General features: G+C 37.1%; 1 protein-coding gene across 3 annotated transcripts in view; it reads right to left on the reverse strand.

Moving 5' to 3' along the window:
- Positions 1-487: 487 nt before the first annotated feature.
- LOC103136347 (uncharacterized) overlaps positions 488-15,144 on the reverse strand; it is a 67,948-nt gene continuing 53,291 nt past the window's right edge. The window contains exons 86-103 of one of the 3 annotated variants that reach the window (XM_016670175.1): positions 13,904-14,036; positions 13,246-13,392; positions 13,013-13,139; positions 12,718-12,929; positions 12,472-12,634; positions 10,105-10,193; positions 8,970-9,130; positions 8,758-8,872; positions 6,851-7,053; positions 6,719-6,767; positions 6,467-6,613; positions 4,907-5,242; positions 4,653-4,750; positions 4,457-4,563; positions 4,299-4,372; positions 2,821-2,849; positions 2,602-2,730; positions 488-980 (exon numbers count right to left, since the gene is read on the reverse strand). In XM_016670175.1, coding sequence (XP_016525661.1) covers positions 660-980; positions 2,602-2,730; positions 2,821-2,849; positions 4,299-4,372; positions 4,457-4,563; positions 4,653-4,750; positions 4,907-5,242; positions 6,467-6,613; positions 6,719-6,767; positions 6,851-7,053; positions 8,758-8,872; positions 8,970-9,130; positions 10,105-10,193; positions 12,472-12,634; positions 12,718-12,929; positions 13,013-13,139; positions 13,246-13,392; positions 13,904-14,036 — 2,640 coding nt within the window. In that variant the 3' untranslated portion in view covers positions 488-659. Of the gene's footprint in view, positions 981-2,601; positions 2,731-2,820; positions 2,850-4,298; positions 4,373-4,456; positions 4,564-4,652; positions 4,751-4,906; positions 5,243-6,466; positions 6,614-6,718; positions 6,768-6,850; positions 7,057-8,757; positions 8,873-8,969; positions 9,131-10,104; positions 10,194-12,471; positions 12,635-12,717; positions 12,930-13,012; positions 13,140-13,245; positions 13,393-13,903; positions 14,037-15,144 lie in introns of all 3 variants that reach the window. The other 2 variants (XM_016670176.1, XM_007549547.2) reach the window with 2 other exon arrangements.

Below are 15,144 nucleotides of genomic sequence, written 5' to 3' on the forward strand. Positions count from 1 at the left end.
CCACCTCTGAATGGCAGAAGCAAGTAACTTGGATTTTTATTTATTGAATATATAAACAAAAACACGCTATCAGGAGACACACACAAAAAAGGAATTCAGTTTTAGTTTGTCATCTAAATTAGATTATTACAATTAACATAGGTTGTTCTAAAGGCAATATTGCTTCCCCTTTATTACCTCTTGACAGAGACGCTGTCTGGATAATATTACAGGTTGTGTCATACTGCGGCTCGTTGCCAGAATATATTCCTGTCTGTTATCGCTGGTAGTTAGCAGGGCACAGCTGAACTGCATGGTAAGACTGAGGTCACTGGAATCACGCTTTAGCAGACAAATGTATTATCTTGTACAATATTAGCTCAAAGCTATTAGAGGCCAAATACTACAGAAGAAGAAGCCTCTGAGGAAAGAATATGACATTGCCATCTGAATGAAAAGCAAAACATCAAATATATTTTGTAATAGTTTTGTGTCCTTTTCTATTTTCCTTTAGGATTGTCTATTAGGCTTTAGATTTCCCTGGGGGATTTTATTTTATTTTTTTTAATGGAGTTGATCTTTGGTGCGCCGGAGAGTTTGATCCATTAAGATGTCAGGATTGTTGGTCTGAACAGAGCCGCTTCTCTGCTGGTCGGAAATGTAACTCTCCGCTTTATCATTTAAAAGACCTCTGCTCTCTCCGGGCTGCGTGGGCTGAGTTTCTGACCAGCTGAAAGAGCGGCACTCCGCTGGTGGTCTAGAGGACTGCGGCGCTCCGTGGCAGGATCGCGCTCCTTTTCTCTGTGCCGATCGGAGCCGTCGTCGCTTTCCTCGCGGCCTCTCGTTCCGTCTCTCGGCTCGGCGCCACGCAGCTGGCAACGTCTCATTTGGTTTAATGTGGTTTGCAGCTCGTCGAGTCGCTGTGACACGTAACATCTCTTCAGCTCCAACAGGATCGTTCCGTCACGACTCAGGCTCGGCGTGCTTGTTGATGTTTCCCACTGCAAAAATAGACCACTTGTTCATTCATCATACTTATGCATCCTAATGTGAGCTTTTATCTTCCATGTCAAGAATGACTTGGAGCACATTTACGTCTACATGAAGGAGGGATTTGTTCAAGTAATTATTCCCATTAACGTGATTACATCAATGCAATGTGTCTCTTATTTGTTCAGGGTCTAGAAAAATAGTCAACTCTCTGAACCTTTTCAAAATTTGTCATGTTACAATTTTGTTTTGTTTTTTTATACAGCTGAGTGAAGAACTAAGAAGTACTTTACTTTTATACATAAATCAAATCCAGTACAACAATGTGTAATTTAACGAGAATAAACAGCTTAAGTTTCAGTATATAAAGCTATGAGGTCTGTTAATAGTATCATGAAAACCAAAGAACACAAACAGGTCAGGCAGAAAGGACCAGAGAAGTTCAAAGCAGGGATATGAAACAATAATCCAAGTTACTATATCCCATCTCAGAATGTTTGAGTCATCATTTGGAAATGAAAAGAGTTTATCCAAACTGCAAATCTACTAAAAAAAATATTGTTCACCCAAACTAACAAGTTCGGCAAGGATATTATTATTATTCACCTGGTCAATTCTTATGGAAACTCTGGATGAGCTGCAGAAATTAGAGCTCAAGTTGGAGAATCTGCTGACAGTAAGGATGAGTGATTAACTGTCAATTGTTCTTTTAATCTGCTCGAGAATTTTTATTTAACATGACTATAACAAACTCCAAATCCCCAAAACTAAAAACATTGCCAGGACTGTTATTTCTGATTTTTTTTTTTTTTCACTGTTAGATCCATAAAAGCAAAACAAATGTTTAGATACAGAGGTCATGAGCTGCTTAGGGATAAAACTGCACTGCAATGTGACTGGTGTCCAGAAGTAGCCTTTTCAAGAGTTTATTAACCCTTTCATGCATGAATTATGATCCTTTGTGTCAGGATTTTTTTTTTTACATTTTTTCAAAATCTTTTTAAGGCATAAAAAAAGTAGGATTTTTTTTTTTTTTTTTTTTAGGTGATCAATTGTAACTTTCTCCAAATACAAAGTTGTTATTTGAAAAATACATCAGCAGTATTGTTCGTTAGCGGTTATCTGATGTCACACTATTTTTTTTTACCTGCAAGAGTCGTCTACAGTAGAAGGAGGGATCAGGATGGTTGGCTTGTCGGACATATTGGATTTGGATGGACAAAAATAATTTCTTGCATTTGCAGCTGATGGCCAGTAGTTGATGTGTATTTTATGATGCATTAGTGTCCACTTCAGTGGTATGTGTGCATTTATGACATAAAAATCCACAAGAAGCACAAGAAAATAGCTTTTAGACAGCTGTCCACTGTAGTGACCAGTGCATGAAAGGGTTAAAAAGTGGTTTGTGACTGTAAAATTAAAACATTGAAAAGGTTCAGGGAATTTAAACAATTTTGGCTGTATTGAATAAAAAAAAAAAATCTGTGACAAAAACTTCAAAACAAAGACACAGGAAATAAGTCAGAAAGAAATCACTTATGAGTGGGACAACGCACCATTCAGTTTAAACAATAATGTACAAATCATATATATTTTTAGGATTTTAAATATGTAACCAATCATTCTAATTACCGCCTTTTCTGCAGCGCCGTTCTCTCTCTCCTTTAACATTGTGCTTATTTGAGATCTCCTCTGCATCTGCATGCTTAGCTGCAGGAAAGATTCACTCATGCGGTCAATTTCTTCCTCTATGCATGACATCTGGGGAAAAAGGATCATGTTATGCAAGGCATAAAGGAAATTATCTTTGCTTCTTTTCTTCTAACCATCTATGCCATGTAGCTTCATTACCTGCACTGGTGTCCCATTTGGGGGTAAAACTGAGGAAATTAAACCATACACTGTTAATTTCTATAAAAAAATTTAATAATGAAATAAACAGTTAATAAACAGAGCGGTATGTAGTTGCTTTTCTAGAACAACAGCCCCTGTGTGCACTCCTTCAGCACTCAATGGTGCTGGGATATTGGGTCATTTCTCATAAACAAAAGCTCTCTAAACTCATTAGGGAGGCAATAATTGACTTTCTCTCCAGACCCCACAATTGTTTAATGATGTTTATAGCTTGTGGAAGTGGAGAAATGAGAAAGAGAGAGTCTGATATGGCAAATGGATTCATCCATTTATCTACGAGGCGCATTATTCTAGCAGATTAATGGAACTTAATTGTTCCACTATCTGGACCCGAAATAGATTACGTTCTGAAGATATAAAACAGTAATTTTAAGTTTAATCTGTGCTAGAAGAGAAAGTTTGTATTGACCATTCAAAGTGTAGTTTTTCCGAAGTACATTTAAGGATTTTTTGTAGCGACTGCTAAAGGCAAACGGAAAAATGAAAAACTGGAAAAACATAACACAGTGTTATTGCTTTCATTTAAAGCAACAGAGAATTCCTTATTCCCAGTGCTGCCATTATAAAAAACCCTACTGATTTCTACTGTTATAATATCCTCTCTCTATTTTGAATACTGGCTTTACTGTGCAGAGCTAGCTTTTGAATGAGAATGCATGCCTGGCTTTTCTCTGACATGGATTAGTAATTACTAGCTAGTAGTAATTACTAATGAATTACTGTTCATTAAGAGTTCACATGAGTGTAGAGCTCTGAAGGATTAATCAGGTATAAAAATGTTGTTTTATGAAATAATCAATGTTATATATAAGTAGTGTCATCCTAAAGACTTGAGACATATTTAAAAAAAACATTTGATTGATACTATGCTTAATTTGTTTTACTACATAGCACTAAATTCATAAATTAGGTTTAGACACACAAACCTGAAGAGGCAGAGCTCATTTCTCAGACGTAGCATCAGGAGGAGGTTTATCACCACACTAGCTGTGTGCTCTTCTAGGCTTACACCATCTTTGTTTGGACAGAGCTATGTGAGAGTATCTCAGCAGCTGATTTTTTCGTTTTTTTCTGTTCTGTTAAGCTCATGCTCTATTTGCTGAGCTCTACAAAGTCTATGATTAGATTTACCTACCTCCTCTTATTAAAGAGATGGATAAAAAAAATGCAGACCGCAGATGGACTTTGTTGTGCATTTTTAAACTATATTGCCTCTTATGAATTTGTCAACTGTTAATAGACTTAATATTTTTAATTATTATGGCAGATGAATGTAGAGAGACAAATTTTAAATGTTTACAAAGTCCTCTGCAAGTTCTTTGCGTGCCTTATATTGCACTTGTTTATTCTAAAAGTGTGAAGAAAACAATAAGCCGACAAAATAACTTGAACTTGAACATTAAAAGCTGCCATACCCGCATTTGGAGTTGATCTTTGTTTGAGGTTGCAGATAAGATCCTCCAGTTTAAAATACTTATATTTCTCAAGTCTAAAGTAGAAGAAGATGAGAAAAGTTACTTATAATAAATGCATCCCACATTCTCCGCTGTAATTTTCAGCTTTTCACACCAACCTTCTAGCTAACAGGGACTCAGTGAAGCGCGCTTCAGAGGGAACTCTGATATTGAGAAATTGCTCCACTAATGCCCCGTGCCGCCCACCTAATGCATCAAAATTAGACTGGGAAAAAAAGAAGCAATAAAAAGTTATCAGCCCACATTTCAAACTGTGTGAGGATGATGAGTGAGCTTCAGATTGCTCTCACACACCTCTGCTGGGCTCCATTTAAAAGAAAGGTTGAACAGCTGAAGGCTTACAGCTGAAATGGCTTCATGCAGAGCTTGCAGAAACCTCTGGGGTTTGGATCCTGGATATAAAAAAAAAAACAACAAAAAACAAAACAAAACACAAATTAATTTTTCTGCTGCCGAAGAAGATTACATAGTTACTGCTCAAAGACGATTGCCCAGGCTATAATGTTATGCATGACATTCAGGACTCTCTTTTACTTTATTTTTATTACCTACTGCTATGTGGGCCATGGACAGCAGGATGACAGCAATAAAGTGTCCCACATGCTGAAGCTTTGCCTCTGACAGATAAAGGATTTGATTGGTCGGATCAAAATAGAAGTCCCCAGTGAAAAGAGCCAGGGGATTCTCATTAGAGGAAGATGAGCAAAAGGGAACCGACTTTGCCAGTAAAAGAAGCACAGAGGGGAACGTGGGGGAATCTGCGAGCCACTGCACCACGTGGCAACCAAAAAGGTAAACAGCCGAGTGCTGTGGAGACAGGCTGTCCAGCGCAGTCGGAATCAGACGCTCGTTGTGGTTCTCTTGGACCGAAGGCCCCGTCTCTGCTGAAACAGAGAAATGGTGAATCAGGAGTTGATGCATTGGGATTTATGACACAGTGCCTCGCAAAAAGTATTCAAGCCCTCGTTTCCCATCTTTTGTTGCATTCCAGCCACAAACTTGCAGTAAATGCATTTCATCAGGTTCAGTAAAAGTAGAACATAATTTTCACATGGAAGGAAAATGATTTGTGGGTTTCTTTTTTTTTAAAAAAAAACATCTTTCCAAACAATCTAATTGGTATTCATTTGTAATTCAACTCTTCATTAACCCCTGAAACAACTAAGTGCCACCAATGGCCTTCAGAATGGTAAATGGCCTGTACTTGAATATTGTGCTTTAAAATCACTGTCCATCACTACATGGTGATCTAATGAATAAACACCATCAGGAAGACGAGTGGTGTCAGTGATAACTCTGTGGTGAACTTTAGTGCAGGTTAACATTATAAAACTGTAGCAGAGCTGCTATCAGAAAAGCAATTAAGAAAGTTATGGTAACTCAGATGGAAGAATTTGTCAACTGTTATTGTGAAAATCTCGGGTTTAGGGAAGAGACAAAAGGAAAGTGACATTTTAAGGAAAGACCCGTGAAGTCCTGTTTTGTCAGTTTCCAATAAGCCAATGTGCAAGGCATAGTGTGTGGACAAAACATAAACTCTGATTGCACAAGTCATCCCCATTCTGAAGTAGAGTAATGGCATCTTCTTGATGTGGAGACGCTTTTCAACGACAGGAATGTGGAAACTGTTTGGACTTGGGGAAAGACAGATGGAGCTAAATGCAGGGCAACTTTGAAAGAAAACTTGTAAGGGGAAGGAAAAGTCTTAACGAGTCTAAAATCAGCTCCCAAAATACAACGAGTACAGTGGAATGGTTTAGACTTAAGGACATTAACGTGCTAGAAATGATGTTTACATTAATTCCCAACATTCTTCCTGATCTTTACCTGTTTTGGAAAGAAGAATAGGGAGAAGCTTCATTCTGTAGATTTGCAAAGCAAGTGTACATGTAAGCTTAAAGATTTCTATGAATGCAGAAAATGGAGGTAATACAAAGTTAAAACTCTGCCATTTTATTTCTATTTTACAACAATGCACTATTTTGCATTGGTTGATTAAATAAAAGTACTCACTGGTATGAATGTGAAGTTTTATGCTTTTGCAAGGCACTGTACGTAGTTCATAGTGAATTTTACTTTCAAGCTAAAACACAGTTTTGTTTTTGCACCTGGATGGGAATGCTGACATGACTCATCTGTGGTAAGCTGCTGTAAAGACTGCTGAATCTCCTGCAGAGTTTTGAACAATGGAGATACGGTGACCAATCTGGATAGATCGTCTTCACTGAAACAAGGGGCAGCTGTCTGTGCACAGTCTGGAGAACAGAGAAACGGCATCTTAAAGCAAGTACTATTTTATCCTGATTTATTCAAAAGAGAGAGAGAAAAAAAAGCTCAACTTTTAAAGATTTGTTTCTGACCTGTCTCATGAGAAATAGCTTCTCCTTTATTCAGAGACGTTGATGAGCACTGGAGAAAGCAAACGAAAAAGGAATACAGCTTTTACATTCTCAACGTATGCTTGAAGCAATTGCCAAATTTGTCTATATTACCTGTGTAAAACACATATTGGTGTTACCAGGCTGCATGTATCCAACCTGAGCCTCAGAGTCTCTTGAACCATGGCAATATGGAAGACCACGCAGATCCTGGTTCTGCCAAGCTTCTCCTGTCAGCTTGCATAAAAGAGCTTCGACTGATCTGAGAACAGTTCCCAGTAAAGACACGGAGGCCTCAGCTTGGCCGGTGGAAATGTCTGCTTCCATGAAAATATACAGAATACACACAAGGCATTTTAAAAATCTGAAGCAAAATAGTTCATATAGAGAAAAATCTGAATGAACTTATGAACAAGAATATGGCTAAATGCATCCACTGAATGACATCTGAAAGATTAGACGTATTAAAGCAACAAATGAAAACAGTTTTATAATTTTTACAATGCAATGTTATGATGATTTTATGTTATTTCAATCACATGAAATCAATTCTCTCTGTGAATATTTGACAAAGTGAAAATGGTGATTTTGCTTGACATAAACTGGATCCTCTCTCCATCCATCCACATCCAATATAATATAATATAATATAATATAATATAATATAATATGATATAATATAATATAATATAATTACTATCATCAAGGTAATCAGAGAAACAATTAAAACTTGTTTGGTATGAAAGAATAGAGAGGAGAAGGATGGATTGTATTTTTGAGAGAGCAGTTAACATTGATTAATTTTTACTCTGGTTTGGTGCAGGACTTTTTTTTTATTAGAGTTGTCCAATTTGAATAAGTTCCTCCAAAATTTGTTCAAACATTCATTGCTTTACTAATAAAAGCAATGTGTTCAATTCATTGTTCATGTTTATTCTAAAGATTTGAATATTTGATGCGTTATGCTCAGCATCTTCTTTATATTTTCTGTAAACACATCAGTAGACCTGCTGCTTGATGATGATGATGCTGATGCACCACATACATTTATGATCGTAGCTTTAAATACACCTATAGTTAGGATAAAGTGTGAGAGTGGAGTGGGCTGATAAAAACAACTTAGATTATCTGTATTATTAAGTTAAGTGTAGTTAAGTTTGAATTTTCTAAACTGTCCAAGTTGTAAACATTTAGTTGTTGAGTTGAGGTGTGCTGAAAAAATGTGGACGTTCTCCATTTTATTGATATTACAATCCACTGACCAGAACCACTGGTACCCACACAGACCCTGGCATAATGCTGCCAGCTGAGTCTAAAAAAATACTCAAAGTGATAGACAGAATTTTGAATATCATAGAGCATATATAATTTCAGTTATTTTTACTTTCTGTTAAATTTGTTTCTTATTTTTAATGATAAATTCTTGTAGCACAGACTAATGTGTTTCTTGATCTTCAGGTTTTCATACCGCAGACAGTCAGACACAGACTGTTAACTGAGCAATCAGAGTAAGGCAGGAGGGACTGCAGTGATTACACACAACAGATGGTCGAATGCTGCGATGTGCTGCGGTGAACCTCAAAACTGCACCGAAGTGTTGTCCATATTTTATACAAAGAGACGGCCCGTGTTTTCAGAGCAGCAGCCGGAACTGCAGTGAAGGGCATCAGCAAACAATCTGTCCATCTGTTCGTCCATCCCTTCAGCAGATACCGAATGAAATTACGAAACGCTAATTTAACGAGATTTCTTTTTTTTCCCCCCTTATTATTTTAATATAAGATGATCCAGAAGCTTCTTCGGAGCTGGACAAAGACCGACATAATGGGAATAATAACTATAATTTCTGGTTGCAGCTTCTATCATATTAATGGGTCCATCTACTTTTATGAATACCAAAAAGTACATCATTTATCTTTCTTTGACCATAACATTACATTGTGTTTTTTTTTTTTTTTAAAGTTCACATTTTTTGATTTATGTAGCTTAACTATTTCTTTAATACGTGCATTTATTCTCACCTTGGTTGTCTCCCTCTTCCAGATGAGTGTGTGATAACACTTCCTTCCTCACATTGTGGACTAGAATCTCTTTAAGGAGACTCAGGTTTTTACTATCCATATTTTCAAACACATCCTGAAACAAAATGTACAGTTTTCTTCATACATCCAATATATTTTCAGTGTAAGTCCACCTATTTGCAAAAAAAAAAAAAAAAAAAAAGCCACTAAACCTTCAGTGATTCAGCCTGCTGGCATATATTCCTATAAAATTCCTGCATGTCTTTGCGATGTCTGGCCAGCTGGGCAGCGATGTGGAGGTTCTGGTCCTCTAGCTTGTCATAAAGAGTCTTCACATTAAACTCCTCCAGATCCAGGCAGCCTGACACACTTCCTAAATGAGAGAATTAATCATCAGTAATTGTGAAATGATCTTCGCATATGGCTGAATCTTGAAGTAAAAACTTTGCTTAATTTGACCACATGTCGATTCACTGGGCTCTCTCTCTCTCTCTCTCTCTCTTTATATAAATGATATAAGCACCAGTCATTACAGTCTAACATTACCCATTATTTTCTTTATTGTCTATCTAATTCAGAATAGGCTGCTAACTAGGAGCTGTCATGGATGATGATCTCATTATAACCATCCTGTGAAGCTGAATGAATAATGCAATACGCACTAACTGAGTAACATTAGGGTCAGCACCATTATCAGACAGTGGAGCATAACAGCAAATGATTACACATGCAGAGAACAAACACTAAAGGAAAAGTTAGAAGGAAAAGTTAGTGAAGTGTTTCAGAAGACTCTTAATTAAAATGGAAATTAATCAAAATACAATTTTTTTTGTTTGATAAGCCTGCCCACAACCCCTCCTTAAAGATTTAAATATTTTCTTAAAAGACATTCTAGTCTTTAAGAGTGCATAGGTACCTTTTTAATTAAAATATGCTTTTACATAATAAGTCAAATTAACACACTGTCCTGACAGTGTGTTATGAGACAGATGATCTGTGGGGGAAAAAAAATAAATCAAGCTCCTCTGTCTCCTCACTGAGGTCCTACTGCCATCTGCAGAAATACACCAGCTCCAACCAATCAGAGCCAGGAGGAGGGTTTTAACGAACCAATCACACTGCATGTGGCGCTCACACCCTTCTCCTTGCTCTCTGCGTCTCCTGGTGTGAACATGCAGGCTAGCAAGCATCCATCTCATACTGCACTGTTATGACATTGTGGCAGTTTTAAGCAAATATGTACAGAAAATATTTTTATTAAGCTTACCTACTGCATCTTTAAAGACAGATTAAGGAAAAAATGAAATGGTTTCGTATGAGAAAGGTTTCATTACAAACAGAGCTCACCTCCCTTTATGACTGCAGGTTCCTCAGCTTCTGCTCCCTCGCCTACACCTCGACTGGCGAGAACGGCGCCTTGACTCTGGACAGTTGTGCTAAAACAGACGAATAAAGGAAAGATTTCTGAAAATCTCTCACATGTTTTCACAAGATGTTTTGATTAAGGATTATATGACTACAGGTGCACCAATTGCAGTTCTCTATCCGATCACAACCTTTAAAGCTTGACCTGCCAATACCAGTTTTGTGAGATGCAGAAGTGTTTTTTGTCAGAATTTTTGAAAAATATAGTAACAAAGTCTCAAAGTTGGCAATAGTGGGATTAAAATAGTTCTTCTTATAAGATCATCGAGAAGCTGATTTTATTTTCCAGACTATATGGAGTATAGTCGGAAGGAAAGTCTGTAGATAACTATAAGTGTCTTATTTTCTGAGCTTATTTTCTTGGGCTATCAGCAGAAAAATGCTTGAAATAACATAGTAACAACTGTGTATGAGTTTATCTTTCAGAAAGTACCAGTCTTGTATGTAATGTAGAGCAAATTTTGTACTGAAAAACATTGTGCATAGAAATGCTAAACAGATCAGTCTACTTTAAACCAATTTCCGTTTTATGCATGCACAGAGCATGTTGCAAGCTCATTAACATGCTAGTGACACTGTGATAAGCTTGCTTACTCTAAGAAGATTCAGCCCATTCAGAGGCAGTTATCACAACATAATCAGCCGGAGATGCAGAGACATAATTGTGTTTCTTGGCAAGAAAAAAAAATCCTAAATCACAGGTGTCCTTATGGTCGGGTGTCCTGGCAGTTTTACACGTGTCTCTGTTTCAATACTGTTGATTCAAATGGTCCAGCTACGTCCTCAGCAGGTAATGGTGTTCGTCAGGAACCTGCTTACAAACCATCATTTAATTCATGTGTGTTTTACCAGAAAAGGAACTAAAACATGCAGGATAACGGCCCTTGAGGACTGACTTTGGACACCACAGGGTTAAATCCCTCTGTTTCACTCTAGCTGATAAAATGACTCAACTTTCTAATTTTGATTTGATTATCGTCTTAATAGTATAACCACAGGCTTATAAGTGAAGAATCTTGGCCTAATCTATAATTTGGAACCAACAAAAAAAAAAAAACTCAAACTGAATGGTGGGTAATATATAATGAGCAGGAATTGTACAGAAGAATAGCATTAAAAAGAATCAATTCTGTATTTGTTATTAGTTGGAAAGAGGGGAAAACAAAATGTTAATAGACATGAGTGTCCAATTGTAAGTAAATAGAAAACTGGCTGTGTGCGAATATTAACGTAGCCCCCCAGCAAGTTATTAAGGAGCTCCTGTACCACTCATCCAACTTTGTATTTCACCTTATGACAATATTGGTTGCTTTGACAGATAAATGTGAATTATTTCTTAACATGGTGCAATATATTATTTATGCAGTAGAATAAATATCTCATGTTTGGATAAAAAGAAAACAGCTGCAGTAAGAAAATTCGGGTTATGTAAAAGTAAGAAGTAATCTTTTTTTTCTTCATGTTATAAAACTGTTTTAATTTGTAACGTGTTATAAGAGGCTTTAGCTTCATCTTTGTTTCTTTACCTGAAGCCGAAACATCTGTATGTAAATATGTGCATAAATGTGTAGATGTGTATATATTGTCACTTATTTCTGCATTTTCTTTTCTCTGTACTCTGGTAGCCATGCAACAAATTTTGTTGCCAAGTTCACTGTTGTGTCTTTGTGCAATGACAATAAAAATACCGTATTTTTCAGACTGGAGCGCACCATACTATAAGCCACAACTACAAAGTTTTAGAAAAAAATGGAAACGTACATATATTAGCCGCACCGGGCTATAAGCCCCTGGTTTCTCCGCTGCTCGCGGTTTTCCATAATAACCTAATAAATCTGCTGGATTTATTAAGGATGCAGCCCTCCGCCTGCCGAATCATGTTTTCATTCACGCAGATCTTACCTGCAGCGGCTCTATTTGCCTCCTGTACTGCCAAATCAATAACCTTCAACTTAAAAGCTCCATCATATGAGTTTGAATAAATTTCTCCATCCTGCCTGCTGCTAGCATGTGCTTGTTCTAAATGAAAATCAGCACTTTCTTCTTTGATTTCCATTTTTGACTTCCAATGATTCACTTCCTGCTAAAGTGCCCCCTGGTGGTTGAAGAAAAATCCACAGAAAAGCCGCACCGGGCTATAAGCCGCTTGGTTCAAAGTGTGGGGAAAAAAGTAGCGGCTTATCATCCGAAAAATACGATATCTATAATGTAGTTTATAAGCAGTTTTAAAAACGTAGTATGAAAAAACTGCCTGAATAGTACTCTAGCGTATCTGTAACCCAAACACACCTTTCTCTACTGCAAACACACTCAGCTGGGCAAAAAGGCTCTCCGAGGCTGCGCCACTTTGGTCTTATCTTCCAGTGGGGAACGAGTTTCGTTTTGCTGGGTCGCAGAACCAGCACAGTTGTGGTCAGGACTACAACTAGGACCAACAGCAGACTCAGGATCCCTGCACACAGCCAGTGTTTAATAATCCTGCACCACTTTACTCAATGAAGTCAATCATTAAAAAAATTAATGAAAACAGCTTGCCAACAATGAGCCCCCAGTCAGGCAGAAGGTTGAGGCGGTGATTTTTTACAATGCCGTATTTGACCAAGTGTCCTGGAGTCATGGGTTGAAACGCGGCAGCCCTGGTGTCACATTCTGTCCCCTCCCCACTGACCACCACAACAATACTCCACTCAGGGACAGCACTGTCCACAAACACGTACTTTCCTGCTTCTGAGAAAACATGGGCAAACCTGGGAGGGAGGAGAAAAGATTTTAAAAAAACAAGTGTTTGCAAAATGCAATTTGAAAACGTTAACTGTGGAGTCGACTCTACATTGAAGAGTTGAATTTTGTTTGCTTCATGAGGATCTGCAGATGTCTGAAGGCTCCAAAGTCCCAGCTTGGGTTACTGTTAAACAGGTGGTCCTTCTGGTACACTGGGAAGTGGCTTAGAGGGCGATCTAAAGATTTAAATACAGTTAAAATATCATTGGAATAGCTAAAATAAACATATGTAATCTCACCATTATGACAAATGATTGTTAAAGTAAATAAAATACAATATACCAGTGTGGTTGATGGTAAGATGAAAAACCAGCATGTCACCCAAGTAAAGGCAGGCGATAGGATTCGGGATCCGAGGAAGGGCATCAGTTTTATTCTCGTCATCTTCAGTGTCTCTCCTCTTTCTTGTATTTAGAATATCAATTGGTTCTAAAACCAAAAAAAAGAAAACAAAAAGAAAAACAGTTCATGAATATGAGAAACTTTGAACTGATCTTGTTTTTTTTAAGAAATATTCAAGCAGATCAATAACTTCAATGTTTACTAAAACAGAATCCAAGAGGAGATCATTTATGTCAATAAATATACTAATTTATACTTACAATTTGTACTTAGATACCAACTGAGTATTACATTTAGAGTAAAACAGAAGAATCCTTTCTTTTTACACAAGGAATTTGCAAGAAAGTATAATTTGAAATTCCACATTACAAATATTAGAGATGGTACTTAAATCTATAAGTATAATGTTGACCAATACAGATAAAAGAATATCTACCATAAATTATGCCTACTCTTTTTTCAAATTCACTTAAGTTGCATGTTTTTCCATCATTCCTGCCTGGAAGATTTATTGTTGAAATACATTACAAAATGCCTGAGACTAATTATGACGTTGATGCTGATGATTAGTGTATGTAAACTTCTGACCAGAACTTACCTGAAAGGAAAAGATTGACAAGATCTCTTTGGAGGGGAATCCAACCAAAGAGTCCTTCAGAGGTAAACTGCACTAGGTGAACTCTTCCAGATGTCTGTGCGTGGATGTCAGGACCCAAAACATTTTCTATTTTCTGAAAGTAGAAAACAAAAACCGACTGCACAAGAATGGCACTGCAACGCTTTGTCATAGTATTAGTGAAATCATTTTATAAATATGGTTTTTAGGGGGGGAAAAAAAAGATAATTTAATTGTTTTCTTTCTGATTACTCAGTTGTAAGACTTGCACCTTTAACTATATTTATAAAACTATATTTGCACTACTGTACTGCTATTAAAACTATTTTATCAGTGTGTATGAGAATGTGTGTGAGAAGCGATACTATCGCCTTTCTACTACAATAGTATATTTTTACCAGTGCTATGAGAAGAAAAATATTTGATCAATTTTGTTGATCAAATATATACATTTGAAAGTTACCTGAATGTTTGCCGTGACACTTTGTAAAGTAATCTCACCCTATTTAATGTTGAGATTACACCCAATGGCAACATGTTTGGTTGACAGTGTTGCCAGATTTCATTTTGAAAATGGTTTTACGTGGAAAGACGGCTTGCGGCTTGTCTGCTGTAATGCAGGCGGTCGTCTGATCTGTCATGGTGGAAACCTCCGCTATCGTTCCAAACCTCACCCATGGCTATAAATCATGACTGATAGGAAAATATCTCAGATGTGAGTGGCTAAAAATAACTTTTTTCCAGGTGGCTAAGCTTAGCTTCAGGTGAGGAGAAAAGTCATCCAGAGGAAGATCGTAGAGAAAATGTTAATCTTTCCCTACAAATAGTCGTCTGATGTGGTTGGGACATCTCATCAGGAAGCCTTCTGGGCACCTTCACCTGGAGATTTTCAGAGCTGTGACATGTTGACTGTCAAAAGATTTTATTTAAATGTTTCTTCTAACAACTTTACTTGTTTAAAGGAGGTATTATGTATGTTCCAGGTACATGGTGCCATTTTACAGAACAATCAAGTAACTATGTCACCTGCATTGTTATAAAAAGGCAGATTATCAAAATTAATTCTCCTTTTTGCCTCTTGTGACAATATTTTTTTTTCTCAGTTGCGCATCTGGATCCACATACTGAATCATGACCTCTGACAGTAATAAAACACCTTCCCTATAAGCCTAAATGGTGCTAGACTTATCTGGTAAAAAATATGTGGACATCTATTACAGATC

Source organism: Poecilia formosa, unplaced genomic scaffold (genome assembly GCF_000485575.1).
Source record: "Poecilia formosa unplaced genomic scaffold, Poecilia_formosa-5.1.2 Scaffold31, whole genome shotgun sequence".
NCBI classification, from domain to species: domain Eukaryota; kingdom Metazoa; phylum Chordata; class Actinopteri; order Cyprinodontiformes; family Poeciliidae; genus Poecilia; species Poecilia formosa.